The sequence below is a fragment of the Denticeps clupeoides genome, unplaced genomic scaffold, assembly GCF_900700375.1.
Source record: "Denticeps clupeoides unplaced genomic scaffold, fDenClu1.1, whole genome shotgun sequence".
NCBI lineage: Eukaryota > Metazoa > Chordata > Actinopteri > Clupeiformes > Denticipitidae > Denticeps > Denticeps clupeoides.
The window spans coordinates 1-27,293 of record NW_021629808.1 but is presented as its reverse complement, the minus strand read 5'-3'; the positions used below and the strand labels follow the sequence as shown (position 1 = coordinate 27,293).

The window sequence follows — 27,293 nt, the reverse complement described above, 5'->3', positions numbered from 1 at the left end:
AAGGTTGCCGGTTCAAATCCTGAGCAAAGCACCGTCCCCACACACTGCTCCCCGGGTGCCTGTCATGGCTGCCCACTGCTCACCAGTGGTAATTGTAAAAAGCAGAGGACACATTTCTTTGTGTCACCGTGTGCTGTGCTGCAGCGTCTCACAATGACAATCACTTCACGTCACTACCCCCATCTCACAGGACCTGAACTGGGAGACAAACATCTCTTCCATCCTTAAAAAGACCCAGAAGAGGATGTACTTTCTGAGAAAGTAAAAGAAGCCCAGTCTCCCATGAGAGGTGCTGATCCATCACAAACAGCACACCAGGGGGACCAGACGACACAGGAACCGTGTCCCCCTCCTAAACAGCTAAACTGTTACACTGAAACTGTACTTTATGTACTTTATGTACACTGTGGCATTTCTGTAATCTTCTGTACTGTTTTTCACCAAGTTTGCTGCTTCCATTTTATGGCATTTTGCATAAACCCCAGTCTGTTATGAAGGGTGATCAGATGAATTCCAAAGTCCCTCTTTGCCATGAAAGCTTAATCCCAAAAAAACAATTTCAATGTATTTCAGCCCTGCCACAAAGGGACCTGCTGAGATCATTCCAAATGTGGAAGTTCCAAGTGTGGAAGAGCACAAGGCTGGAGATCATTCTGTCACACTGACTGAGTTAGCATAGCAGACCGGATGCTTCAAAAGGAGGGTGATGCTTGAAATCATTCTTCTTCGTCTGTTAACCATGGTTACCTGCAAGGAAACACGTGCATTCATCACTGCATTTAATAAAAAGTTCTCCATAGGCAAGGATATTGCTGCTACTAAGATTGCACCAAAATCAACCATTTATCGGACCATCAAAAACCTCAAGGAGAGAAGTTCAAGTGTAGTGAAGTCCAGCAAGGGCCAGGACCGTCTCCTAAAGATGATTCAGCTGCGTGATCGGGGTGACACCAGTGCAGAGCTTGCTCAGGAATGGCAGCAGGCAGGTGTGAGAGCATCTGCACCCACAGCGAGGCAAAGACTCTTGGAGGACGGCCTGGTGACAAGAAGGGCAGCAAAGAAGCCACTTCTACGTCCAGAAGTTGATTGACAGCATGTCAGGGCGAATTGCAGAGGTCTTAAAAAAAGGGACAATGCTGCAAATATTCACTCTTTGCATAAACTTGATGTTAAAAACCTTTGAAACTTAAAAAATGCTCGTAGTTATACTTCAATACACCACAGAAACAACTGACAAAACCTTCAGCCACGACCGAATATAGTATTTGAAGCGCATTATACGGTTTACTTAATTGTGTCTCGTATCCCGCAGGTCTCAGGTCAGGCCGCTTTTTCTGCCACCTTCCCACCCACCTAAATATTTCACTTTCTACTACATGACGCCTAGAGGGCCCCATAGTCACCCCCTGCGTAAAAATACCATAATTTGGTGCCGTTGGCCCAGGAAAAGCAGGCTGTTAGTAACAAGTGTTGGGAAGGTTACTTTTAAAATGTATTCTATTACAGATATCAGAACACATGCCCCAAAATGTAGTTTGTAACATATTCCGTTAAGTTACTCAATGTGAGTAACATATTCTGAATACTTTGGATTACTTAATATATGTCATGTTTTTTATAACTACATGAATGTAGCAATCACAGATAATGAAAAGGCCCTGTTTTTCCCTAACCATTTCTTTATTTATAAAGCTGAAAAGTGGAAGAGAAACATAAAATATGCCATTGAAATGTATTTACTGTTATGGTCACCAACATATTCCAGTTAAAATTTGTTCAAATAAAAAGTAGCCTTGCACAAGAAAAAATTACCCTCTTTTTGATTAGGACCGTACCTTCCTCGTGGCGGAAAGCGGCCAATTACAATCACCTTACACACACTCAGTCCATGTGCACCGTAAGAGTAAAAAGTAATAGTGAATTAAATCATGTTTATTTACAATTTCAGGGGTAGCATGGATTTATGGGCGCTGAAACAGAGCGCAAACTTGAGGGACTCGATAGGCAGCATTTTCGACAGAACACCTGTGTTATGCGTGGACCACGCAGCGTGGAATTACCACAATTAGAGAGGAGATAAGAGAGGGGATAGCCTAACATATGAAACAAGAAAAGACTGCCGTGTAATCTGTTTATTTTAAAAAAGTAACTGCATTCTGATTATCACTCATTTAAACGGTAACTGTAACGAAATACAGTTACTCATATTTTGTATTCTAAATACGTAACACCGGTACATGTATTCCGTTACTCCCCAACACTGGTAGTAGCCTAGTGGGTAACACACTCGCCTATGAACCAGAAGACCCAGGTTCAAATCCCACTTACTACCATCGTGTCCCTGAGAGGGACACTTAACCCTGAGTGTCTCCTGAGTGTCACTATTGTCTGTAAGTCGCTCTGGATAATGCTGTAAATGTAAAAGCGGCCGACCTGGCAACCCGCTTTCGCCGCGAATTGGGCGAGCCGGGCTAGCCGTGCTAGTTCCAGTCACGGATTTCAGTCAGGGGGTCTGACAGATTAATCTCGAGGTAAGACCAGGTGTGGATCAGATAAAAACCAAATGGCAAAATAAGACTGATTTCACGCGCGGCACAGTTTTGGTTTCGTTAGTTTTTTCTTCCATAGTTCCCGTATTCACATTTTCACCACTTGGAACAAAACTGACAAACACCTCAAAAACAGCAAACATTTATGAACCTGTCTTAAAAAAAATTAATAGACTAAAATGTCGTATTGTGATGTTAAAATCCCATCGCCAACGAACAGTGCCCTGGCAATAGATGGAAAAAGAACATAATGCAGATAAAAAAAATGATGTGTTGTGTCGAACATTTTAATTACGGAAGCTCGTCTGTCACATTAAAACCAAAACGAATTTTATCTTTTTTTTTGTCGCAACTTATTTTCTTGTAATCCTTCGCTGGAATAAAAAAACGAAGACAGAGCTTAGAAGAAATAGCACCAGAATTATTTCTTTAATGTGACGGAAACCGGCTTCAGTATATATATAAAAAAAAATAATAATAATAATAAAGTAAAATAAAGAAAACTCTCCCCGCAGAATCGGCAAAAGGTGAAAGTTCATCTGGCATGAGGGAACAAAACGGGCGCCGGAGCCGCACGCCTCCTGCCGTCGTCGTCCGGATGAACTCCGCCGCCGCCCGCGCCCTGCAGGCGAAGCGGGGGCTCCGCATGAAGAGGGCCGGCCCGGGCGAGAGCCGCGGCGGCGGCCGGGCTCGGGAGGTCGCCCCCAGGGCCCGGCCGCCGTGGGCGACCACGCTCGTCGTGCAGCGCCAGGAGATGGCCGCCTACTTCAGGCTCTTCGGTGAGCGGGCGCGGCGCAGGGTGGGGTAAGGCTCGGCTCGGCTCGGCTCGGCTCCCTTCACGCCGGTCACTGTGGCTCCTTCTCTCCGTGCTTGCAGACGACGACCTGATCCAGGACTTTCTCTGGATGGACTGCTGCTGTAAAATCACGGACAAGGTGAATCCCGCCCACTTACTTTCATTGGTCAGACTGAACGTGTCCAGGTTAATTAAATTTGCGAAATATTTCAAACATTTTCATAACCATTTAGCCCTCCACTTATTTACATTTACACCATTTATCAGACACTTTCCCCCCCCTGGAGACACTCAGGGTTAAGTGTCTTGCTCAGGGACACGATGGTAGTAAGCCTGAACCTGGGTCTTCTGGTTCATAGGCGACCACCACCCAAGGCTACCACTACCCAAGATCTGTCTTTTCTACCAAATTATGAGTACAACATGTCAACTAAATACTAGATCTATGGGACTCTTTCAAGATTTAAATATCATTTTGTCTGTAAATGCATAGAACACATTTCACTAGACTACCACCACCCAATTTCAATCATTATGTGTGACTCTGCTGCCCCTTATCCTGTGTTCATTTGTCAGTACACACCCTGTTTCTGTTTCTAGTGCACCTGTAGCTAAACACCTTTTAACGTGTAAGGTTTGTGCATCTAATAAAATGGCCAGTGGGCTTGTTTTACTATCGTTTTTTGTATTAATGTCACATCCAACATCCAACCAGGCTGGGGTTTCTCACTTTTTGTGTGTGTGTGTGTGTCTTGCTTAAGTACTTGCTGGCGATGACCTTCGTTTACTTCAAGCGAGCACATTTCAGCACGAGCGAACACAACAGGATGAACTTCTTCATCGCTCTGTGAGTGTCCGCCGAGTTTCATCACGTCCACCGGTGCCGTTCTCTTACAGAGCTAGAGCCATCTGCGGACACCCGGTCAAGTTCCCGGTGGTTTTGATTCCCTGCAGCTACCTGGCCAATACGATGGAGGAGGATGAGGAGGAGAGCAAGTATGAGATTTTCCCCTGGGCGCTGGGTAAGAGATGGAGGAAGCATTTCCCTGGCTTCCTGAAGCAAAGGGACGAGCTGTGGGCCCGAATTGAGTACAGGGCGGCGGTCAGTCGCCGCTGCTGTGAAGAGGTATCCGAATTTTGATGATCGACCTCAGCTAATATTCTAATTTTGATTCTTATTTCACTTTGTGTGTAAATAATTAAAACTATTCTGCTAAATTGATGTGCTAGAACAGCGTATTTAGATGTGACCTGTGTGTCCAGGTGATGGCCATCGTACCGTCCCACTTCATCTGGAAGCGCGACCGCGCGCCGCATCACAGTGGGGCACAGAGGCAGTACAGGGACAAAGCGGACGTGCAGCTGCCCCGCGGGCCCTCCGCCTCGCCAGAACGCTGCGACCTCTGTGCCAAGAGCGCCGGTCCGGACACGTGCTCCTCCCTCTCGAGCTCCACGGGCTCCTTGCCGTTCCCATTCCCTCTGGAGACCACTCCGCCCAGGGTCCGCACCTCACAGAGGCCCGGCGGGAGGGCCAGGCTGTGCAACTGTCCAGCGGGTCCCGCAAGTGAGTGTTACAATAACTGGTTCAAATGTACCGATCACGTGAGCTTTTCGGCTGAAATTTTCTTTTTATGTTTTAAAAGGAAGAGGTTTTGACTCTGATGCTGAATGTGACCGTTCCATGGACTGGATCAGTGAGGAGTAGTGGTAGAGCAGCCGCTACGGTATTCCAGTATTCTAGTTCACTTTTTGGGGAGATATTTATTTCTTGTTCCCAAACTTAATGTTATAATTATACTTCAATGAAATTATAATCACATTTCTCAATCACTATTCTTAATGTTTCTGAAGTGAACTTTAATTAATAAATACACACTGGAAATGTGTTCTATGCATTTACAGACAAAATGATATTTAAATCTTGAAAGAGTCCCATAGATCTAGTATTTAGTTGCCATGTTGTACTGATAATTTGGTAGAAAAGACAGATTTTTTTTCTGTCAGATTTTCTGTCTGACAGATTACCTTCTCCTGCCTTGTCTTGAAAATTCAGTATAAGGAAATATACTGAAATCCTGCATAGTCTCCTTTTGATTTAATGAGCTTCACTGTATTTGGTGTAGATTAGAACAAGTCAATATGTATTCTATTTAATAGCTTCTATAAAATGATCAAATGTCAGGGGCCATTTTTATATATTTTTATTAGAAATTGAATGAGAAACTGTTGTTCGACTGGATGTTGAAGCATCACTTCAGGAGGGTCTACCTGAAAACCTTTCGCAGTTTCACAAGAAAAGCTGAAAGCAAAATGTAACATAACGTTAACAGGAACACTACTGGCAAGTTTTCTAAAAAAAAAAAAAAAAAAAAATTATTATTGCTCTAGGAAAAATGTCTCACACCTGTGTGACTCCCTTGCTCTGGGTGTGGTCGTGCAATATAGGGGACACTCCCAAAAGGCGGTGATGTTTGAATGTCTACAAATACACAAATCAAATCGGTATATTACACACACCTAGAGATGCACCACAAATCACGGGAAAACCAGCGTGGAACAAAAGTCCGAATGTACAACACAGGAAAAATAGATGAGAGAAGATGGACTGGCCGCACTGTAAGCCTCTTTCACCAAATGTCCATCCCTTTACACTTTTATTTTTGTTTAGCTTATTTAATTTTAGTATTTAAAAAATTTACTAAATGCTGAAAGACAAATTATATTTTTATTATATGCTATAATAAAAAGCATATTGTTAGCATAAAAGCAGAAAATGTGCTGAATGTGAGTCAACGAATATTTACTGATGTAGTGGACGAATTATCAGTAATTATACCTTTATCGTCATCCATGGAGTCTTGCTCCTCATCTTCTACCACTGGTGCTCTTCTGGAGTTGAAACTGCCGTCTTTCCTGAACGAAGGCGCCAACAGCCAGTCCCTGTACTGCACCTCTACGATCCGATCGCACGCCACAGGAAGTGAGAGGCAGCGGAGACCTTCCAGCAGGTCGATAATCTGAGTCACGCTGTCCAGGGGCACAGAGAGTCTTTTACTGATTCGTACTACTGAGTTATGGGTTGTCCTTTATTGAGTTGCTGCTTCTCCTTTGTGTTCAGTTTTTTAGAAATGATGCTTCCTGTATTAGATTCTTCAAATTAGCTTCTGTAGAGTAATTAATGGATGATTTAGAGTCGCCAATCTGCCTATTCTGCATTCCTTGAGATGCTAGGTGGAAACCAGAGAACCCAGAAGAAACCGTACCAAAAAGGGGAGAGCATGTCATTAAAGGGCCCCTATTATGAAATTTGTTATGCTTTTATATGGGTCTCAGTGTTCCCCTAATACTGTCATATCTCAGAATTACAGCCACTTTTATCCAGATTCGGTGTCTGTAGCTTTAAATGCTAAAGAGGAGGAGAGAGGCGGGACGAGGAGAGCGGCCTATAGAAGTTGAGCGGGCATTCGCGGAAATGATGTCATCAACACCATTCACCAACCGCAATGTTTGGTGCGGATAGGAAGTCGTGTTGGCATTTTTCCATGAACCCACTGGTTCTTCAGAGTCTCGCGTATACATTTGTGCTCATTTTTACATCCAATCACCGAGCAACTGCAATGCTTTGCACGTTTGGAAGCCATGACGGTTGGTGGAGATAATGTTTTAGGGGAGGGATGGAAATTTTTCTGGGCAGAAAAAGGATGCGAAATGGGAGGTAACCTTTCCCCTTATGACGTCATAAGGGGACAAATTCCAGATCCGACCATCTGAACTTTTTAAGCCGATATGCCATTTGTAGCCACTGTAGAACCATAGGCAGGCTAGGGGAACTCATATTAATGTCTCACAAAGAAACATTTTCATGATAGGGCCCCTTTAAAGCTTCATTCAGTAGCTAATGTTTAACTCACTTTGCCAAGTAGACAGCACACACAGCTCCAGGGTGAAGGTGTGGAATAACCATGGGCAAGACGAGGTGTGGGTTCAGCATGTCCAGGGCCATCTGAAACACACATGGACGCACAAGCCAGATCTCAACTTAATATCTCATGTTTATTTGTTAGAATTACTGAACTGTACAAAAGTTTTAGGCAGTAGTGAAACTAATTAGAATTGTGTTTTTTCTTCCCAACAGTAACTGTAAAACTACTACTTATTAAAATGTAAAAGTGGTAATAATGTTGATGTGTAGAGGTGGTTCTAGAAGAACCTACAAGTGAAAGTCTACAGATGAAGAACAAAATTGTATTGCTGCTCAGAAAATCTCTTTCTCTACACGCATCATGTCGTTGTTTCATGACAGTAAGGAAATTCTGCCATAAATATTTTTGGAAATCAATATTTGATCATTTTTGACCGAGGGGGAGTTAATATGCTTAGTTAGAATCTATCGCAGAAGTCTTCTTCATATTAACTTATAGCTGCTTAAAAGGTAACATGTAAACTAATATGTTTGTCCTTCAATTCCACCGATAACAAATGCAGTCATGCTCTTGATTAGTCAAAGATCGTGGTTTCCTGACCGAATTGAAGCCCCACCCTGAGAGGAGAGGGGCAGCAGTCTGCAGGTCAGCGTGATGGAAATGGACGTTGTCGGGCCACTCCTCCCCACGCCGTAAGCTCCAGGAAGCGCGCCAGCGCTGGTAGTTCCGCACGGCCCGCCTGTGATGGTCCTCCCGCACCTCCACGCTCAACACTCGGCCCTTTGAGCCGACTGCAGGTTCATTGACAAATATTATTCAATTACGATGTTGGGTATGTTGGTGTCATGGTGGGCAAGCAAAGAAAACACCTCCAACCTGCTCTGGACAGGAAGAGGGTCATGGCACCGGTACCAGTACCCGACTCCAACACACAGTCACCCTCACAGGTGTCCATCATCATCAGCATGGCACTGCAGTCCTTCAAGGAAGCAAAAGGAAGACAATCAAAAGAATAACTCTTTAGAATATGATACAAAGTCATATCCACATTTTTATTAAAACCCTGACAATGGCAGTCTAAAAGTCTCGTTCAGTACAGTTGCAGGGCAGGTGGTCCTTAAAGGTCTGCTATTATGAAAAAATAGTTTCATATGAGTCTTGTTGGTCCCCTAATTCTGTATCTGGAGTCTCTTTCCAAAATTCAGCCATGGTGCAGAAATACGGCCACTTTGATCCAGTCCCACGATGAGATTTCCCAGGAGGCTCCGTTTCAGTGTGTGTAGCTTTAAATGCTAATGAGGAGGAGAGCGGCCAATAGAAGTTGAGCAGGAAATGACGCGGATGTCATCAACACCGTTCACCACGACAATGTTTGGCGCAGACAGGAAGTCTGAAGTGACGGAGCTAAAAAAAAAAAATACATTTGTGCTCATTTTTTACATCCAATTACCGCAACTGCAATGCTTTGCATGTATGGAAGCCATGACGGTCGGTGGAAAGAATGTTTTAGGGGAGGGGTGGGAAATTCTCTGGGTGGAAAAAGCATGAGAAACGGGAGAGAAAATTTCAGATCAGACCACCTGTGCTTCCACTCTCTGAAGGGCGAAGCAGATTGGGGAACGCGCATTAATGTTAAATAATCTCACAGTCACATTTTCATAATAGGGGACCTTTATCTAGAATAACCTACAAATAACCCTATAAACAATATCATGGTTGTCATTTCTGACCTTCTGATGTTGATTTGGAAAAGTTACCTTTGGATAAGCAATGGCCGGCCCCCTTCTCATGTACAGGGTGAATTCGTCCAGACTGGGTCTCCGCAGCAACATCGGGAGCCCGATGGAGGTGTGCAGAACTGATCCGGATGGACAACCTGCAATAGACTCGTGCGGAATGACGCCGAAGCTGCTCTGCAGACTCGACCCCTCGCTGAGCTGGAACATCTTCCGGAACTCGTGTCTTCTGCGCTGGTACTCGGCTAAGACGTGTTCCCCGAAGCACATCGGCCGCTCACCAGGGAGAGGAGCCCCATACTCCCGGCTGCTCCCTTGTGTTCCCCTGTCATCCGGAGACTGCTCTTCGGCCCTTTCGGCAATCTCCTCCTGTTTCAGCTCCCTCAGCTGCCATATCTCTGGGCTCAGGCTCTCCTCAGGCAGGAGACGACTGAGCCTGCCAAACAGCGGCGCTATTTTCCTTCCGTCTTCAGTGGCAGGAGGATCTGGGGTGTCTGGGCAGCTGCCATTGTTACCGGAACCTTTAGAGTCACTTCCAAACGCCCTGAGGCTGCAGGTCTGTGTGGGTATCCTGAGATTGTCACTGTACAGGCAAGGGGACATCTGTCCCCATAAAACGTTCACGCACACACGACTATGCCTATGCATCGTAATCATAACCCTTTATTTCTCAGTGTCGTTAATACGTGGGAAAGTTTCCTCCTGACGTGATCCAGCTGCATGCCTTAACATACGAGACTATTAAATAAGGCCCCCATAACGAAATGTCGAAAATCTCGCCGTACGACGGTCAAAGAAACACCGGGGAGGTAGAACAGACGTCTCCAAATAAACATTTAAAGTTGTGGGACAACCGCTGCGACGGCAATAACATAGAGTAGAGCGTTGCGCCTAATGACTTACACAGTGCGCCGCCATGCTGAAAACCCACGTGTTGTGACGTCACAATCGTGCAGTACAAAACAATGGACCAAACAACGGAATAAACAAAATCATAAAAGATCAAATTAAAGCGTTAAAAGTAACAGCGTCCATTTAGTTTTTGATCAATTACATCTCAGAAATTTTGGATTAAAAATTAAGATTAGGAAAAATGTATTAAGTCATTATTTGGTGATTTTTTTTATTCTATATGACAGTATCTTAATTCTTTCTTCTTCATTTCTCCGTGCGTGAAGCTCGGCGGAACCCGCGTTTCGGTGCCGCCGGGTCCACTGCGGCACGGGGGCGCTGCTAGTCCGCCGCACCCGCTTCCGCTTCCAGTAATTTCTACGCCGAAGCCGGCCGTGTGGTGGGAGGGCGGTCGAGACGCTTCTAGAAGGGAAGAAAAAAAGAAAAAGAAACGCGCCGCGGACGGGGGTACGAGGCTCGGCGACGAGGACCATGGCGAAGTGGGGAGAGGGAGACCCTCGCTGGATCGTGGAGGAGAGAGCGGACGCCACGAACGTCAACAACTGGCACTGGTGAGGGGGGCAGCGGGACGCCGGCTCCGGCCGGCCGGCTAGCGGAGTTAGCTTCCGCCGTGCGGGTCGTCGTCGTGCGCGTCTCCGCTTTAAAAATGCCCGTTCTTTGACGAGTTCAGGCGCCGTCGAGGCGGTCCAGCTTTGGATGGAAACGTGAACGTTTTTTTTTCCCGGTCGTGATGTTAATAAGCTACGCAGCACCCACATGGCGCCTAACCGCAATAACTTGCTTAATATTTTTAGAACTAAACGACATTTCGGCCCCCGTTCCGTTTCCGCGGTGGCCAGATGCTGGTGAAGCGTCTGAAATAAAATCTCTCCGCCGTCGGTGAACGTTTGTGGGGACGGAACCCTGCCGGGGCTTTTCGTGCAGTTCCACCTACTGGCTGCAGGATGGCGCCACTGTCCCGCTCTCGCCTTATGAGGAGGTCGGCGATGTTAAAGTGATAAAAAGTGTAGCGATTGTCATCGTGATACACAGCACACGTTGACACAACGAAATGTGTCCTCTGCATTTAACCATCTCCCTTGGTGGGCAGCCATGACAGGCGCCCGGGGAGCAACGTGTGGGGCTGCTTCCTTAACCCCTTATATTGCATTTACCAGACACTCTTATCCAGGGACAGTGGACAGGGACACAATGGTAGTAAGTGGGATTTGAACCCGGGTCTTCTGGTTCATAGGCGAGTGTGTTACCCGCTAGGCTACCACCACCCATATTAGGAACAGGGAGAATAACACCATTAAGTTGGCTTTGGCAGGGCAGGTTTGCCGTGTGTTGGAATGTAAAATCCGTGGCTCCTGCCCGGCAGGACGGAGCGGGACGCGACGAACTGGTCGTCGGAGAAGCTGAAGGAGCTCCTCCTGGCCGTGAGGGTGGAGAACGAGGACGGGAAGTGTGAGGTCACGGAGGTGAGCACGGTGGAGGGCGAGGCGTCCATCAACAACCGCAAGGGGAAGCTCATCTTCTTCTACGAGTGGAACCTCAAGGCCAAGTGGAAAGGTAATTCGTCGCCACGCTGCGGACACCTGCTGTCCTTCCGTGGCGATTCTTTTCCGAGGTTTTTTTTTTTTTTTTTTACTCTGTTTAGGTGTGGGACGAGTCGAGATGCCCTCTAAACCTTAAATTTGTCTCCCTTTCTCTCAATAGGGATTTCGAAGTCGGGGATAAAATACAAAGGGAGCGTCGAGGTGCCCAACCTTTCTGACGAGAACGACATGGACGAACTTGATGTAGGTTGCCGGATTTCGTTCTTCCTGCATGTTCGTACCGGGTTTCCTACCGGGTCTTTTAAAAAAACACCTGGAAAAGTGGTGGAATTTGAAAAAGAGAATTTCCGGGCCTTGAAAATCATATAAACTCACGGGAAAATAATCGAAATCTGGCCGAGGCGTGAACGCATGACGATGTACGTAGTTCCCGCAAGACTGCGTGAAGAGACGTTATTCTACGTTTGCTACGACGTTTAAAACCAGCGCAGGCCTGTGTCATCTCTGCAGTGAACCACTTCCATATTCCAGAACTTATCAGACGCGTGTCTCCTTTTAAAAGGCGTAGATCAGCTGAACAAACACTGTCGTTTAAAGTTCAAGTTCCGTTTTCTGGCAAATTTGACATTTTTTGTGATATTTATTTATTTATTTATTTATTTGTTGAAATTTGCCCAGGAATTTCAGCGTACTTGTGATCGTGAAAATTTGCCGTATGGTAGCTGAAAAGTCATGTGACCTCTTTCGTAGAGCTGTGTTAAGAACGCGGATTGTTGTGTAAGGTTTCTCGTTGTCCGGGGCAACAGATCGCCGTGTCGCTGTCCAAAGACGAGCCCGACACGCCGCTGATGGCGCTCATGAAGAAGGAGGGCGCCGAGACGATCCGCGCCGCGCTGGGCAGCTACGTGAGCCAGCTGAAAACGGGTGAGGCACCGCCGGCACGGCACGCGTGCGAGTGTGAACGCGCGAGGGGGGGTCTGACGCCGCTGTCTTCGCCGCAGAGTTCACTCAAGGCATGATCCTGCCCACGGCCAACGGGGTCAGCAAACAGCAGCCGGTCCAGGCCAACATAAAGGTGGAGAGGACACAGGTGCATCTCCGGCTTTCCACGTCCTGCCGGTAGGACGATTTTTACGCCGTTTTTATGCGTATGTGTGTGTGTATATATATATATATTTTCCAGATTGGGTCAAGCAGTTCAGCGCCCCCTCCCAGCAATACTGGCGTGAAGATCCCCACCTGTAAGTTTAGCATCAAGGACACCTTCCTCACATCACCAGAGGATCTCTACAGAGTCTTCGTCCACCAGGAGGTTGGTCCTACCTGCTGCCTCAAAATCCGGGTTCCCGCCAGTCAGGGTACTTCAGAGACGGGGAATTTCATCACTTGGCTGCAAAGTCAGGGAATAATCAGTCAGTATTCTTAATGGCACACAGTGGTGCAGCGGTTAAGGAAGCGGCCCCGTAATCAGAAGGTTGCCGGTTCGAATCCCGATCCGCCAAGGTGCCACCGAGCAAAGCACCGTCCCCGCACGCTGCTCCCCGGGGCGCCTGTTATGATCTTTAAAGTGTAAATTCAAAGACGTTTGGCTTGAAAATGGACCGAATCTAAGGACCGGCTCAGCCAAAATGAAATAAGATGCACATTGAGCTGCCAAAATTCAGCAAGAATGACGTAAATGCAGCACCAAATTCTAGAACATTTCTTTATATGGGAGGTCGTGGAAAAGCCAGGGAATTTCGGTTTGGAGCGGGAACCCTGCGAAATGTCCCTCTGTGTTTCTGCTGCTGTCTGACGCGCAGTGACTGGGCTAATCCTTCTCCTCCCCTCCGCCATGCGGTCAGATGGTGCAGGCCTTCACGCACGCCGCTGCCGTGGTCGAAGCAGACAAAGGGGGGAAGTTTCGCCTGCTGAACGGCAACGTGCTTGGCGAGTTCGTGGAGCTGGTGAGAACTTGTGTTTACTATCTAGTTCTTCTGGGCAAATAAAAATTCACAAAGGATCCCATATTGAACGATGATGCATTTTTTTTTTTTTTTTCCCACCCTCGTGCTGGCCAAAAAAAAAAAAGTACAGAAAAATAATTCAAACAGACATGAGCCTTCACATCGAATCACTCTCGAACTCGATTCCGATTATCGATGCATCACAATGAATCCCATAAATCTTCTACGTGTTTTTTTTCCCCAAATCGTACACCTGTGCGGACGCTTTGATTTGCTACGATGAGCAGAAGAAAAAAAAAGCTCGGACCGTTCTTCTGCTCATTGGAGAAAATCTCAAGCCGCTTTCAGACTGAACAGCGACAAGCCCGCGCGTTTTTCTAAACTGCCGGTAAGGCGATGGCGTCGCGTTGTAGATCTCCGGACGCTCTGAGATTAATATCAGCTTTTCGAAGTGGCAGAAAGAAAACTCGCCTGCTTCGGCTCTGTTTTCCGCGCGAAAATACTCTACTCTGTAGATGGGGCCGTCACAGTCACTACCGGCACGACTTTTTAACAAGAACTTTCACGCCGCCGGCGCCAGAAAAACCGCGTCGTTATGTCGTCATCATGTGATCGATGCAACGTCGTCCACGTCTGCATCGATAATACGATCGATTTCAGCACCCCTAATGTTCACGTCCCCCAAACTTTAGAGGCGGTGAAACCTAAACCTAGTAAAAGCGCACTATCATGCACGGCAAAACGCCATGAGAGCCGTAACCAGACTTGCAGTGTCGCTTATGCAACTCGCACGTCGCCAAGGCGATGCATTGTGGGTCTGTCACTCTGCACCGTGCGTGGCAGGAGCGTACGGTCCGTTCTGCTTTTCCAGCGGAAGTGGCGCAGGAACAGCGGGGGATCCGTATCGCCGCCGCGATGGCCCTGACTTTTATCACCCAGCCCAACTACCCAGTTACTTGAGTGATGGAAAAATGACGTTTTTTGCGGGGTCAAAAATTGGTTTTATTTTGTCTTCGTCAGGTTCCTGAGCAAAAGATCGTAATGAAGTGGAGGTACAACACCTGGCCCTGCGGTGAGACTCTTTTTCTTGGCATTTCGAGACGCGTTGTGAATCCGTCCCTTTTAGAGAGCGACCGGTTTCTCTCCCCTGCACCGCAGAGCACTACGCCACCATCGCGCTGACTTTCACGGACCGGGGGAACGAGACGGAGCTGGGCGTGGAGTGCCGGGGCGTCCCGCAGAGCGACGAGGACCAAACGCGGGAGGGCTGGCAGAGATACTACTTCCAGGCTATCAAACAGACGTTCGGATACGGCGCCCGACTCTACTGAACACCTCACGCTGTTTGGCTTGTAAAAATATCTACATTTTAGTTTTTTTTTTTTTTTTTTTTTTTTTTCTTCTTCTTCTTCTTCTCCTGGGGGGGGGGGGGGGGGGGGGGGGGGGGGGTCACGTACAGAAAGCGAACATCAGAACGCAACCCTGTCATCCAACAGCCAGCACAGAATCTTCTGCACATAAACTTTATTTGCCCGTGGGTCCTCGTGTACAAAAGAAATATACTGTCTGAACTGTAGAACATGAGTAAAACGAGAGAAAAGAAAAGGAAGAGGAGGAAGGGGAGCGGGAGTGTCACGACTGCATCGGTGTGTGTGTGTGTGTATGGAATAAATTATGTACTCCGTTTAGTTCCGTAGTTTAGCAGCATGTCTGCGCTCGGTCGGTAGGTGCAGGAACGGACTGTGCCTTTCGGATGTGAGAGTTGTGGGAGGTTCGAGTCCTCTCACTGGGTTTTTAAATTTTTCCCAAAATGAAAGAATTCTACGATACAAAGCCACTGTTCATATTTAAAAACCAAGAGTGCTGCTGAAAAGGGTTTTTTTTTGTGTGTGTGGTTATTTTTTCTTCACTTGGACATTACACATTGAGATGATTGTTGGGGGGGGTATTATTCATTCGGTCCTCAAATGTCATTTGAAATAAACCCATTTCATGTATGTTGAACAGTTTTAATTAATTTATTTTGCGCGCCATGCTTTCGTAGCCACGTCAGAGCCTCCGTTTCTTAAAATAAATTGATCCTTGCGTGTACAGCAGTGTGCAGTATTTTTTTTTTTTTTTTATTGCTCACGGCCGGCAGCGTTGACGCAGGAAACGTGGCGCGAAATGCTTACAGAATCGACATGCCACCACCAACAACTATTTCTTATATAGCCCATAATCACATACAGTGTGTCTCAATGGCCCTACAGTTGACACCCCCACACTGTACCCTTCTGCACACAAGGAAGGGAGGGGACCTCGGGATGGAGTGGTACAGAGAGGGACACCCTTTCAGGGTAGAGTGAGCCTGCAGTTGGTGTCAGTGCAGGGTTGGTGATGATTTGTCCAAGAAGAGGAAAAAGTCCTACAGTTGTAGAGGTGGAGAAGTCCACAGTGTAGTAAAGAACATCTGTCCATGTTTGGAGGCCCTGTACAGTGCCGAGTTGGTTTTAGTCCAGTGTCATGGTGTACATTACATGTCCATTATGATGCTACTGGTCCATTTGAAGATGCCTGAAGCTTTAGTTGTTACGGTGGTGGCGGCCGTGGTGACTCTCTGGTTCAATTCATGCCAAGTTGCCAGAGACCAGGATTTATCTGCTGGTCTCCTGGTGGTCTGTGTGCTTGATTCAGCAGCGGCAGACAGTGGCATTGTAAGACTGGTACTGAAATTCGTGGTTATAGTGGTATATTGGTGCTACAGTGGCCCGGTACCCTAACCAGGACAGCCTAACTAAGGTGAATTGAACACCGCCTATACTTGACTAGGTGACTGTGTAATAAAGTGGAATTAATAATTGACAACGTGTCTGGGACTTTAACAGAAGTTTAGAGAGAACAGATGTGTTTTCAGTTTAGATTTAAACACTGAGTCTGAGTCCCGGACACTGACAGGCAAGCCGTTCCACAACCGCGGAGCTCTATAGGAGAAGGACCTGCTCCCAGCTGTGACCTCCTGTACTTTATGTACCACTAGTGACCCCGCACCTGTTGATCGCAGGGGGCGTGGCGGGTCGTAAATAACTAGGAGTTCACTCAGATAAGGTGGAGAGAGACCATGTCGAGCTTTATAGGTCAAAAGTAGGATTTTGTACACAATCCTAAATTTGATGGGTAGCCAGTGCAGTGATCGTAAGACCGGGGTGATGAGGTCAAATTCCCTAGTTCTAGTTAGAACTCTACCAATACACCAACAAGTGGAGAAGTTCATATAAGAACGGCAGAATGCAGTAGTCCTTGCATCGGTGACCATTTATGACACTCAGGTGACAAGACTTAAAGGGCCTCAGTAAAAAAAATATATATATATATATATATGAGAAAAAAACTAAACTTTTTGCACTATACCAGAATAACGTAAGGAAAAAACGCATATAGTCATTTATCAATATCAGGGATTAAAATATAATGCATACTACATGCAAATCATGATCTCTTAACATTTTTTTATATATATCTTAATATTTGCACATTAGTTTTTCAAACTTATTGTCGGATAATTCTCCATTTTCTGTGATATCCAGTGTGCGTTCATCTCACACGTGAAACGGAACTAAATTAAGGAGGAACGACGAGGCCTTTTTGGAATGTAAAGGAAAAGGATGCAGGGGAACTGGCGGAACGTCTCGCTCCCAGCGAAGCCGGTGGGGAGAGTGTGTGTTGGCGGGGGTTCGGCAAACCTACACGGAGGTCAGCAGCCCGGCCACTCACGCGTCCAGGCAGATGAACAGCTCCGGTTCCTGGAAGAGACCTGAATGTGAACGTGCACGTTTAAAGCAGGTGAACGGCAGGATGACGTGTGTTTGGGTGCTCGGGAAGGTCACGCCGGGGTCAGGCACGGTCGTCCGGACGCGAGTGGGCGTGGCCACACGTACGCTGGAGGAGTGGCCGTCGTCCGCGGGCTGACTGGCGGGCCTCTTCGGCCGCTCATCGGCCTCGGGCGGCCTCGTCTTCGCGGGGACGTCCTGCCACCTCTTCCTGGAAGGAGGGAAGGAGAGTGAAGGTGCGGCGCGCCTTTACCCGCGCTAGCTGGGCTCCTCACCTGTGTCCCGAGGTCCCTGCCCACTTGCCCTTGGTCCGGCCCTGCCTGGCCGTGGAGGCTGCGTGTTCAGCAAGGTCCCTCAGGAAGTCGAAGAGCTTCTCCGATTCGATGCACTGCTTGCTGTGTGGGATTTTACACATCGTTTTCTTTTACAGCTTACGGTCAAGAGCGAAGGTCCTGGTACTCACACGTGGCTGCTGGACATGATCCTGCTGTGCTTGGACTGGGTGATCAGGCTACTTTTGGTAAGCAGGGACCTGAGGAACATCTCCAGGGCCCGAGCTGGAGACCAGGAGTTAGGGGGGGGGGGAGTAGCCTAGTGGGTAAGACACTCCTGCTGTACAATAAATTCCTATTAATGGCATATTGATAATTGTCATGCACAGAATATAATGTCTGAGGGCAACGGTGTAAAAATGCTTACATAAACTTTAGAGACTGACCACTGACATTCAAGTACAACTTAATGTCAATCAGAATGACCCATCATTCTTATAGATTTGTTATAGATTTGAATTAGTTAATTAATTTTTGTTTCATTATTATGTACAGTAGTCCATGTAAACACACAGTATACATTTCTTTTCCTAGACTATTTACAGTGCTAAGGCTATGAACCAGAAGACCCAGGTTCAAACCCCACTTACTACCATCGTGTCCCTGAGCAAGACACTTAACCCTGAGTGTCTCCAGGGGGGGGGCTGTCCCTGTAACTACTGATTGTATGTAAGTCGTCCGATAAATGCTGCAAATGTAAAAAAGGATACAAATGATCACGGGCACGGCGGTGGCGATCCTCCCCACCTCGGTGTCCTTCTGCATGATCTTCTTGATGCGACCCTGCCCGGTGCACAGGGACACGGCGGCGTGGGACGAGGCGCCGGAAGGAGGAAAGAGCGAGCGGAGCCCGGCGGGCTACTTACAGGAGGGAAGCGCACGTTGTACTTCTTCTTCTGCCCAGGCATCCCGACCACTCCCGGCCCCGCCGGCCGTCACATTTTCCAGTGTTTTGACGGCCCGCCATCGCTCCGGCTCCATTTGTTTACCTCTCACAGGAAGTCGCCCGGCGAGGAAAAGCAGGGGGGGAGAGGGGGCGTTCCCTCCGCGGTGGGCGCGGCCGTGACGTCAGCAACGTGGGCGGTCACGTCACGTTAATTACGTGCGTTTCGATTTTTTTTTTTTATTATGCCCGTTGAATTCAAAAGCGTCGCCTGCATGTAACAACAACAAAAAACGCGTCTTTAATTATTATCAGCTTTTTAAATTGCTTTTAAAATGTTGAATTCTGGGCGGATGTGATTACGAACTGGCTGGGATTAATAAATAGAAAATCTTCGAATTCTGATGCTCTGTAGCTTTTGCTGATGCGTTGCTGGGCAACCGTAGTCCAAGCTGCTTTGCTTGGGATGGACGATAATAATATTAATTCTGACCAAAATCAAAAATAATATAATAACAATTGTTTCTGTTTTCTTTTTTATCATTAAGTTAATTGAAGTGAAGTGATTGTCACTTGTGATACACAGCAGCACAGCATGTGTCCTCTGCATTTAACCATCACCCTGAGTGAGCAGTGGGCAGCCATGACAGGCGCCCAGGGAGGAGCCTGTGATGACCTTCTGATTACGGGGCTGCTTCCTTAACCGCTAGGCCACCACTGCCCCCCTGTTTTAATTATTTTCTTGGATGGTTTGTTACTTGTTTTTACTTAATTTTATTTTTAAAAGTGAGTCCTTGTGAAATGTTATTATTTTGAATAATAATTAAATCCATACAGGTGACATAAACTAAATGCCTTCTCAGCTATCAATAACCTCCGGTCTATGTAAAATTGTGTTCTGCCTTATCTTATCTTACGCCTATGTTGGCAGTGATTGCAAAGCAGACTTTGCAGTTATGGCAGCGAGATAAGCAGGAGATGAATAAAGCTGCTCTCTGTGCCACAAACAACATTCTCCTGCAGAGAGGCATCTCCGGGTTCCTTCGCGAGTCATGAAGAGTGTCGTGGTCCTTCTGCTTCTGCACGCTGTGGCTTTCAAGGGCGTCAAGGGTGAGTGCAAAAAAAATCGAAAGGCAGACGTTGCATATGATGTCACATTTTATTTCCAACAAAGGTTACTTTAAAGCAACAAAACAATGTCCTCTAGGCCACAACTGGTTTCAGGAGTATGAAGAAGCTGTGAAGCACCTCAGTGAAGAGGATCTGAGAAGGGTACTCATGCAAAATGTCTGTTAATCTGAGTGTGTTGGTCATTTCAGTCTTATTTAAAACCGGTCTACCTCTTACAGGAGTATCCGGAAAAGATCCGACCCCAGACCTTCAAACACCCGCCTTTCAAGTGTCCGGACATGAGCCCGTCACCTACGGTCCCCACTTCAGGTGTGGCATCTCATTTACATTTATGGCCTTTATCAGACGCCCTTACCCAGAGCGACTTACAATCAGTAGTTACAGGGACAGTCCCCCCCTGGAGACGCTCAGGGTTAAGTGTCTTGCTCAGGGACACAATGGTAGTAAGTGGGATTTGAACCTGGGTCTTCTGGTTCATAGGCGAGTGTGTTACCCGCTAGGCCACTACCACCCTCAGCGAAGAGACGAGGGTGAGCAGCAGTGGACGTTGTTGCCAGCGTGAACTCACGACATGTTTCCGTTCTAGTTGAATTTGTTAAAGCTGCCGACATCAAAGTCATCGCGGCCCTGGGCGATTCGCTAACCGTGAGTAGCACCAGACGGGCTCCCGTTACTAGCGAAAGACTCTTTGGGGATGATCACATGTCCAGGCCTCTCTCCACAGACTGCTATTGGCGCCAACGGGTCTACACTTCTCGGCATTCCCATAGAGTACCGCCACGTTTCATGGAGGTATAAATAATTTCACTTTCAGTTGTAAAATGTGCAGAACAACGTGGGACCTTTCCGTTTTGTTTGCATTGCTCCCCGCAGTATTGGGGGACACGGAACTTATCAAGACGTGATCACCCTTGCCAGTGAGTTTTCAGTTGCACTAAATACTGAAACTGCATTGCTGCGTGCTGCAAACAGAGAAGCGATTCGCCTCCCCTCTCCGTTCCTCAGACATCGTGAAACTCTTCAACCCCGACGTCCTCTTTCCGGCTCCTAAATGGACCTTGAACGACCACCCGGTGACCGTGAACGACACCGGTTTCAACCTGGCCGTCACTGGACACAACACGCTGTAAGGCCCGTACGATGCGTTTCGGACATGGAAACCGCACATCAGCACTGCGTTATCCGCCGCGTACAATAAACTGAGTGAAGAACACCACGTCTATCAACGTTGCGATAATCGGATGCGTCATTTATTAATTTCTCACACGTGCTTGGCGTGCAGAGTGCTTGCTGGAACTTTACCGGTCAACCCGTTGACCTCAGGTGACATTCTAGTTTTTTTTTTTTTTGCTTTTTATTTTATTGTTTCTCTCCTCCACAGAAACATTTCCGAACAGACAAGACACATGATCGACACGTTCAAAACCTTCCCCGTAAGTCCAGCTCTTTCTTTTTTTTTTTTTTTTTTCGGGCCGGCACTCTCACTGGTGGATCTGTGGCGCCTTTTTCGTTCCAGGGCCTGGATTTCGAAGAGGACTGGAAACTTGTCACCGTCTTGATCGGAATGAACGACATCTGTGACTACTGCAAGAACAAGGTATACTATACGAATGTCGTAACTGTAAACCTGAGGAGAATAGAGTAAAAAACTCTCTCTCTACACACAAAAGCACTGTATTCAAACCACTCCAACTTGATGTTACCTGGCAGAAAGAGGCGTGGCACAATAGAGGTTAAAAGGATGAACAGTTTCTAATTTATTAAAAAAAAGGTACCAATGTTACAGAGGAAACCAAAATGAAAAGAAAGAGTAAAGGGAGAGAAAGAGAGAGAAAAGCCATGAGAAAAATAGGTCAAACAGGAAAGACTCAGTTAGTGATGGGAAAATTTCCCTCAGCTCCCGATGGAAAAGAAAATCGAAGTGAGCAATCCTTTATACACCTGACCTACAGGAAGCTGTCACAGACCAATCAGAACTTGTTGTTCCTGACGTCACGCCACCGGTGTCTCCCGTCGGGGGAAGACAAAGAGAGAAGGCGGTCCCGACGGCCGGCGCCTCGCACCTTTGGCTCGGGGGAGGGCCGCCAAACGCTGCAATGACGTCCGACAAAGACATGCAAAACAAAAGCGCAGAAACGCCATGGCCCCATCTTACATAACTGACCCTGAAACCAAGCCAAATCGTGCCATGTGCTCCCGCGCGCGGTTCTTCTCCCGGACCGGGCCGGGCCGCGGCCGTTCTGTTCCGGCGGGGTGAAGGCTGCCGCTTGGCAGACACGTTGCTGTCCGGTACCATGCCGATCCAGGAGGAGAAGGTTGCTGGCCCAGTCCCAGTAAATCTGCCCAGAAGAACCAGCCGGAAAACCGCTCCCCTGCACAGACCAGCCACCACACGTTTCCACGCGAAGGAGGCCAATGAAAAGCAGCCTCGATTTTAGTCTCGGAGCACATGGCAAGGCTTGCCTTCGTTTTCCGAACCTACGTCAAAAAAACAAAAACAAAAGTGGCCCGCTGTTTATAACGTGATTCGTTTTTTGACCCTTCAGACGCTCTTCTCGGCAGACAACTTCATCAGCTATCTCACGGAGTCGCTTGAAATGATGATGAACGAGGTACCTTCCTCTCACCATGACAGTGTGCATTGCCAAATTTCTGCACATCATGCTGTTTAGGTGTTGATGGTGCTGACCTGTCCTCTGATCTCCCTCGTTCCGTCAGGTCCCCAGGCTCATAGTGAACGTGGTGCAGATCCTCCAGATGAGGACTCTGAGAGAGGTCAGCATGCCGACCTTGGCCTGCGTGTTACAAAAGTACGTCCCCCTCCACACACGACAGTTCCGAAATTGCGCCCGCTCGCTTGCTCGCTCATTCATTCACACTCCACCGCGTGCAGAAAGTTCTGCTCCGCCTGTGCTGCCGGATGAACTCCACAGAACTGGAGGAACTTGTTTAGAACTCAACTTGGAGTTCCAGGTGGGTGCCGGCCAGCACGAGCCTGCCGCGCGGCCCGTTGCCGCAGGCCCGCGATAAAGTTCTCCGTGTGCTCTGATACGCTAGAGGAGGCTGGAAGAGCTGATCCGACAGCGCGCCGCTTCATCAAGGACGACTCGCGGTGCTTCTGCAGCCGTACCTGACGCACGCGCAGCCTCCGAGACTTCCCGTGAGTCCGCTAGGGCAGGAAGGTGATGTCACGTGAACAGCGTCACACTTTCTCTGGCCTCTTATTGCTTGTTTGTTCCACTCAGGACGGTGAAGTCGACACAAGCTACTTCACACCCGACTGTTTCCATTTCACCGTTAAAGGCCACGAGGAGCTGGCCAAGGGCTTGTGGAACAACATGGTGAGCGCCCAGGCCAATTTCAGTGTGTTTTATCGTGCAGAACCATTCACCCGTTTTCCCACGTTGTTCTGTGTAGTTTCAGCCAGAAGGTCAAAAGGAAATGATAACGTCCTTCTCAGAACCTGTAAAGCTCATATGCCCATCTGAGGTACGTCACATCTCAAAAAAAACAAAAAAAACTGACAAACTCATCAACTATACACTTCCAGCCTTTTGCACATCTCTGCTCTTTTTGCACGTTTGCCTTGTCTTGTGTGTCCAGTTTGATATATCCAACATATCCACTTACAAGCATCGTACATGATGTTGTCCAGTTATGTCCTGTTCTACTTTTCTCCTGTAGAGAGAACCTGTACAGTACCTAAGCTTTAGTTAGTATAGTTTAGTGTGTATATACAGTACAGGCCAAAAGTTTGGACACACCTTCTCATTCAATGTGTTTTCTTTATTTTCATGACCATTTACGTTGGTAGATTCTCACTGAAGGCATCAAAACTATGAATGAACACATGTGGAGTTACGTACTTAACAAAAAAAGGTGAAATAACTGAAAACATGTTTAATATTCTAGTTTCTTTGCTTTGAATACTGCTTTGCACACTCTTGGCATTCTCTCGATGAGCTTCAAGAGGTCTTCATCTGAAATGGTTTTACAACAGTCTTGAAGGAGTTCCCAGAGGTGTTTAGCACTTGTTGGCCCCTTTGCCTTCACTCTGCGGTCCAGATCACCCCAAAACCATCTCGACCATCTGTGGAGGTCAGTTCTCCGCTTTTTGTTAAGGATGTAACTCCACATGTGTTCATTCATAGGTTTGATGCCTTCAGTGAGAATCTACCAACGTAAATGGTCATGAAAATAAAGAAAACACACTGAATGAGAAGGTGTGTCCTGTACTGATTTATGATTGCACTGGGGGGAAACATTATTTCAATAAACGGTATACTGTGTATAGTATTGTACTGACAATAAACCAATCTTGAATAACAGCGGCCTATGTTTCGGAGCCATGCATATGAATCCGTTTCACCCAGACATGCTCTTCTTCTGCTCTCTGTTCTAGGAGCATCCTTACATATACGTAAAGTCCGCGTCCTGCACGGTCCCAGCAGGCAGAGCGCTGTGGACCATTGTGGCCGTCTCCAACGTGCTCCGTCTGATCAGCGACCGACACGCCGCCGAATGAGGGGCCGCGGACTCCACCGGCCGCCGGCAGGGGGCGCCCTCCGTTCACTTTCCCAGCGGCGGCGCCGCCGTCGTCATGTGCCCAAAATTTCCGGCGACGTGCTGTGAAAACGGTTTCATTCAAGTTCGCGACATCTGATGCGCCGAGTGTGAAAATATCAAGTTGTTTTTATCACTTGAACGACACGCCGGTGGAACTTTCGCACGGCACGGGCACAGCACCACCAACTAGTGTATTTTTGTGATTGTGCGCTTTATTTATTCCTGTTGCGTCAACGAAACCTTCGAATAAAGTCCAGCATTCTAAGTGCACGATTTCTCCTTTTTCAATGGCTGTGGTTTCGGTCAGTCCCGTTGGAATTAGGCCGTCGTGTGTGGGTCGCAGAATGTTTACGTCACACGGATCTGTACGCAATGGCAAGAATCCGCATGTGTGTATTAAAGGTGTCGGCTGTGAACACGCTTCGTGCAAGTTATTCATTTTTGGGGTACAAGCCTGCAAGATGACCACGTATTTACATAAAGTTTCACTCAGTTGTATTGCGTGTTGCAGAGGGCGACCACGGGTTATGTTTCTTTGGGGTCACAAATGCCGCTTTTTTTTTTTTTTAATACAATCCCCGGTGACACGGACGGCGAACACGCCGGACCGCCGCGGCCAGGCCACGTCAGAGCCAGCTCGGCGAGGGAGGAAGCACATGGTCGCCGTCAGTCGGTCCGTCCGTCCGGCCCTCCCTGCACTGGCAGCGCGCCGCCGCCGGGGGCAGCAGCGGCGCCGCTCGTCCCACCACTCGTGGCCATTTCCAGCTGGGCGCGTTGGGGGTGAGTTGCGCGGAGCAGGTCAACACAGAAACTTTTTTCTTTTTTTTTTGTTTTTTTGTTTTTGTTTTCCTCCCACCCCCTCCCTCCCCAAATCCCCCCCCCCCCCCAAATCATATTCGCAACAGTCCGGTGTCAACAACGGCGCCACAGATGGCCGTGTGGGGGACGCGGATGTTTTGACGTCGGCCCTTGCGTTCGTCAGGACCGCAACTCTTCGCCGAGCTCGTTTAATTTCTTTATTTTATTTTTTTTTTCTTTCCCGCCCACCCCGGAGATTAAAACACGTTTGGTTTAGTTGACGGGCGAGTCGAGCGTGAAATCCCGGCCAGGGCCCTTTTCGCTGCAGCATGTCGGCCGAAGTTGCGTGCGACTCGAACGCGACACGGGCTCGCTTGGCCGCTGGAAACCAAAACAAGTCGGACATCGAGCGGCCGAGGGAGTCCGACCACGAGGCCGTGGACAAGGAGCCGGACCGGGCAGCGGCGGCGAGAGAAGGAGAACGAGCAGCAGAAGTCGCCCGGCGACGGGGGCAGGAAGGGGGTGATCGAGGCGCCGCCGCCGAAGGTAAACCCTTGGACGAAGAAGAGCGGATCGACCCCCAGCAGCCCCCCGGACTCAGGTCGGTCTGTTCTGGACATGGCATTCAAATTAAAAGTAAATGTTTAATATATAAATATATTCTTTCGGACTTTAGTCTAGTTTCATTATGGCTCTAAAGGCTAAGCTATGTGCTACCTGTCTTTAAAAAAAAGTTTGTTTTTTAAAATTAAACATTTGCTTTAAAGTACTTCGGAACGTTTTGTGGACATGAGGTGTCAGTTTTCGACACTTTTGACGTTTATTAATTACCGTATCGCTAAGTTGGTCGGGTGAAATATTCTGCTATTCATACATGGACATAGAGACGACCGATGCAGGCTGTGGGGCGTGGCCTGCCCGCCTGCCACCGCGGTGACCAATCAGGATGCTAGAGGCGTGGCCTGGGAAGCCCTCCGTCTCATGGGACTTTAGGACTGAGAGGCGGGGCCTGGCGTCCTGTCATTCCGGCAGCCAATCACGGCGTGGAGGCGGGGCCGACGAGTATGTCGCCCCTCAGCAGCCATTAGCGCATCGCTTACAACCTGTTGACTTTTTTTGTGGTTGTTGTTTTGTTTGTTTGTGGGAAATACTCTCGCAAATTTAAAGTTACGATTCGTTCAGACGGACAGACAGCAGAGCGGTAGTGAAACCTGGAATTATCACCACACTTGTGTTCTTTGACCGACGGTGTAAACGTGGCGGTGTTAACTCGTGCGTTTCACCCGGTTAGCAAAAGCGCTAAACTCCATTCAGGTTAAGTCGGCCGGCTGCAGCGTCGACCGGACGGCTTTGTTCGCGCGGCGCGGCCGAGCCGATTTATCCGGGCGGAGCTGCTGATGGTGGCAGATTTGGTGGCGCACCATCCCCCCGTCCCCGCGTCGCCCCCCCCCGTCCCCGCGGCATCTGATCGAGTTGCAGCGGGGAACACGTGGAGTGCTGACAGCTGCAGATCTGCGTGTCGGGAGCAGGCCCCACCTCGCGTCCGCGGACAGGAGCTGCGCGGCGAGGCCGGAGTGGAGGCGGGTCGTGCCGATCGGTGCACGCCGAAAAGATGACAATGCTGACGTCACGAGTTTAGCAACAGAGCCCAGGAATCTTTTCAGGATCCCTGCTCAAACAGTGTTGGTTTTTATCTAAGTTTTATTTCAGACTATTTGTTGTGTTTTGCATTGTGTCAACTGCAATTATTTGGGGCGGCTGTGGCTTATAGTGGTTAAGGAAGCTGCCCGGTAATCAGCAGGTTGCCGGTTCGAATCCTGAGAAAAACCGCCGTCCCCTCACGGTGCTCCCCGGGCGCCTGTCACGGCTGCCCACTGCTCACCAAGGGTGATGGTTAAAAGCCCCCCCCCAAGACACTCAGGGTTAAGTGTCTTGCTCAGGGACACAATGGTAGTAAGTCGGATTTGAACCTGGGTCTTCTGGTTCATAAGCGAGTGTGTTACCCACTAGGCCACTACCATCCAACAACAGCCCATAACCCCACACTGAGGAGTGACTTTGTCACTAATTACCGGGCCACCCCTGACCCAGGGTTTAAAATGGGGCGGGTGAGACCACAAAGTTCCAGGTTCAAGCCCAACTTATACCTTCCGTGTCCCCGAGCAAGACACTTAACCCTGAGTGTCTATAGGGGGGGACTGTCCCTGTAACTACTGATTGTAAGGCGGTCTGATAAATGCTGTAAATGTAAGGTTCCATGATCCGCAGAGTTGGTAAGGGCCGACACTCACGCTGGGACCTTCTCGCTGCTGTCATTAGTGATGCGCCTTGAACCTTGAGTTTATTAAAAATCCACTTCGTTTCTCGATAA

At 48.1% G+C, this 27,293-nt stretch overlaps 5 protein-coding genes and 1 long non-coding RNA gene across 7 annotated transcripts; 4 read left to right on the top strand and 2 right to left on the bottom strand.

Annotated features, from left to right (window-relative positions):
- Positions 1 to 2,494: 2,494 nt before the first annotated feature.
- spdya (speedy/RINGO cell cycle regulator family member A) lies at positions 2,495 to 5,050 on the top strand. Its single transcript, XM_028966364.1, has 7 exons — positions 2,495 to 2,531; positions 3,065 to 3,328; positions 3,426 to 3,484; positions 4,107 to 4,192; positions 4,300 to 4,471; positions 4,609 to 4,909; positions 4,989 to 5,050. Exons 2-7 carry the CDS (start codon positions 3,094 to 3,096, stop codon positions 5,048 to 5,050), a joined length of 915 nt encoding a protein of 304 aa, XP_028822197.1. The 5' UTR covers positions 2,495 to 2,531; positions 3,065 to 3,093.
- A 473-nt stretch (positions 5,051 to 5,523) lies between these two features.
- LOC114774572 (tRNA (adenine(58)-N(1))-methyltransferase, mitochondrial) lies at positions 5,524 to 9,950 on the bottom strand. The gene is made up of 7 exons (XM_028966361.1): positions 9,026 to 9,950; positions 8,145 to 8,247; positions 7,869 to 8,059; positions 7,257 to 7,348; positions 6,182 to 6,372; positions 5,750 to 5,824; positions 5,524 to 5,644 (listed from the first exon to the last, which is right to left on the bottom strand). Exons 1-7 carry the CDS (start codon positions 9,659 to 9,661, stop codon positions 5,610 to 5,612), a joined length of 1,323 nt encoding a protein of 440 aa, XP_028822194.1. The 5' UTR covers positions 9,662 to 9,950; the 3' UTR covers positions 5,524 to 5,609.
- Positions 9,951 to 10,259: 309 nt separating this feature from the next.
- LOC114774573 (activator of 90 kDa heat shock protein ATPase homolog 1-like) lies at positions 10,260 to 14,772 on the top strand. The gene is made up of 9 exons (XM_028966362.1): positions 10,260 to 10,467; positions 11,280 to 11,470; positions 11,618 to 11,700; positions 12,264 to 12,381; positions 12,459 to 12,547; positions 12,641 to 12,769; positions 13,302 to 13,403; positions 14,424 to 14,475; positions 14,562 to 14,772. The coding sequence occupies exons 1-9, from the start codon at positions 10,388 to 10,390 to the stop codon at positions 14,732 to 14,734; spliced, it is 1,017 nt and encodes a 338-aa protein (XP_028822195.1). The 5' UTR covers positions 10,260 to 10,387; the 3' UTR covers positions 14,735 to 14,772.
- A 2,040-nt stretch (positions 14,773 to 16,812) lies between these two features.
- LOC114774576 (dr1-associated corepressor-like) lies at positions 16,813 to 18,573 on the bottom strand. 2 transcript variants are annotated; one of them, XM_028966366.1, is made up of 6 exons: positions 18,411 to 18,570; positions 18,255 to 18,327; positions 17,676 to 17,769; positions 17,488 to 17,607; positions 17,321 to 17,423; positions 16,813 to 17,185 (listed from the first exon to the last, which is right to left on the bottom strand). In XM_028966366.1, the coding sequence occupies exons 1-6, from the start codon at positions 18,450 to 18,452 to the stop codon at positions 17,153 to 17,155; spliced, it is 465 nt and encodes a 154-aa protein (XP_028822199.1). In that variant the 5' UTR covers positions 18,453 to 18,570; the 3' UTR covers positions 16,813 to 17,152. The 2 variants fall into 2 exon arrangements, with proteins under 2 accessions (XP_028822199.1, XP_028822198.1); XM_028966365.1 differs by having other exon boundaries at positions 16,813 to 17,423; positions 18,411 to 18,573.
- A 705-nt stretch (positions 18,574 to 19,278) lies between these two features.
- LOC114774574 (phospholipase B1, membrane-associated-like) lies at positions 19,279 to 22,588 on the top strand. Its single transcript, XM_028966363.1, has 11 exons — positions 19,279 to 19,537; positions 19,635 to 19,699; positions 19,777 to 19,867; positions 20,145 to 20,203; positions 20,283 to 20,350; positions 20,432 to 20,475; positions 20,564 to 20,684; positions 20,940 to 20,991; positions 21,075 to 21,155; positions 22,105 to 22,170; positions 22,277 to 22,588. The coding sequence occupies exons 1-11, from the start codon at positions 19,480 to 19,482 to the stop codon at positions 22,586 to 22,588; spliced, it is 1,017 nt and encodes a 338-aa protein (XP_028822196.1). The 5' UTR covers positions 19,279 to 19,479.
- Positions 22,589 to 22,704: 116 nt separating this feature from the next.
- Positions 22,705 to 24,160, top strand: LOC114774570 (uncharacterized). The gene is made up of 4 exons (XR_003744827.1): positions 22,705 to 22,718; positions 22,804 to 22,899; positions 22,976 to 23,047; positions 23,961 to 24,160. It is a non-coding gene; the product is annotated as an uncharacterized LOC114774570 (long non-coding RNA).
- Positions 24,161 to 27,293: the final 3,133 nt, after the last annotated feature.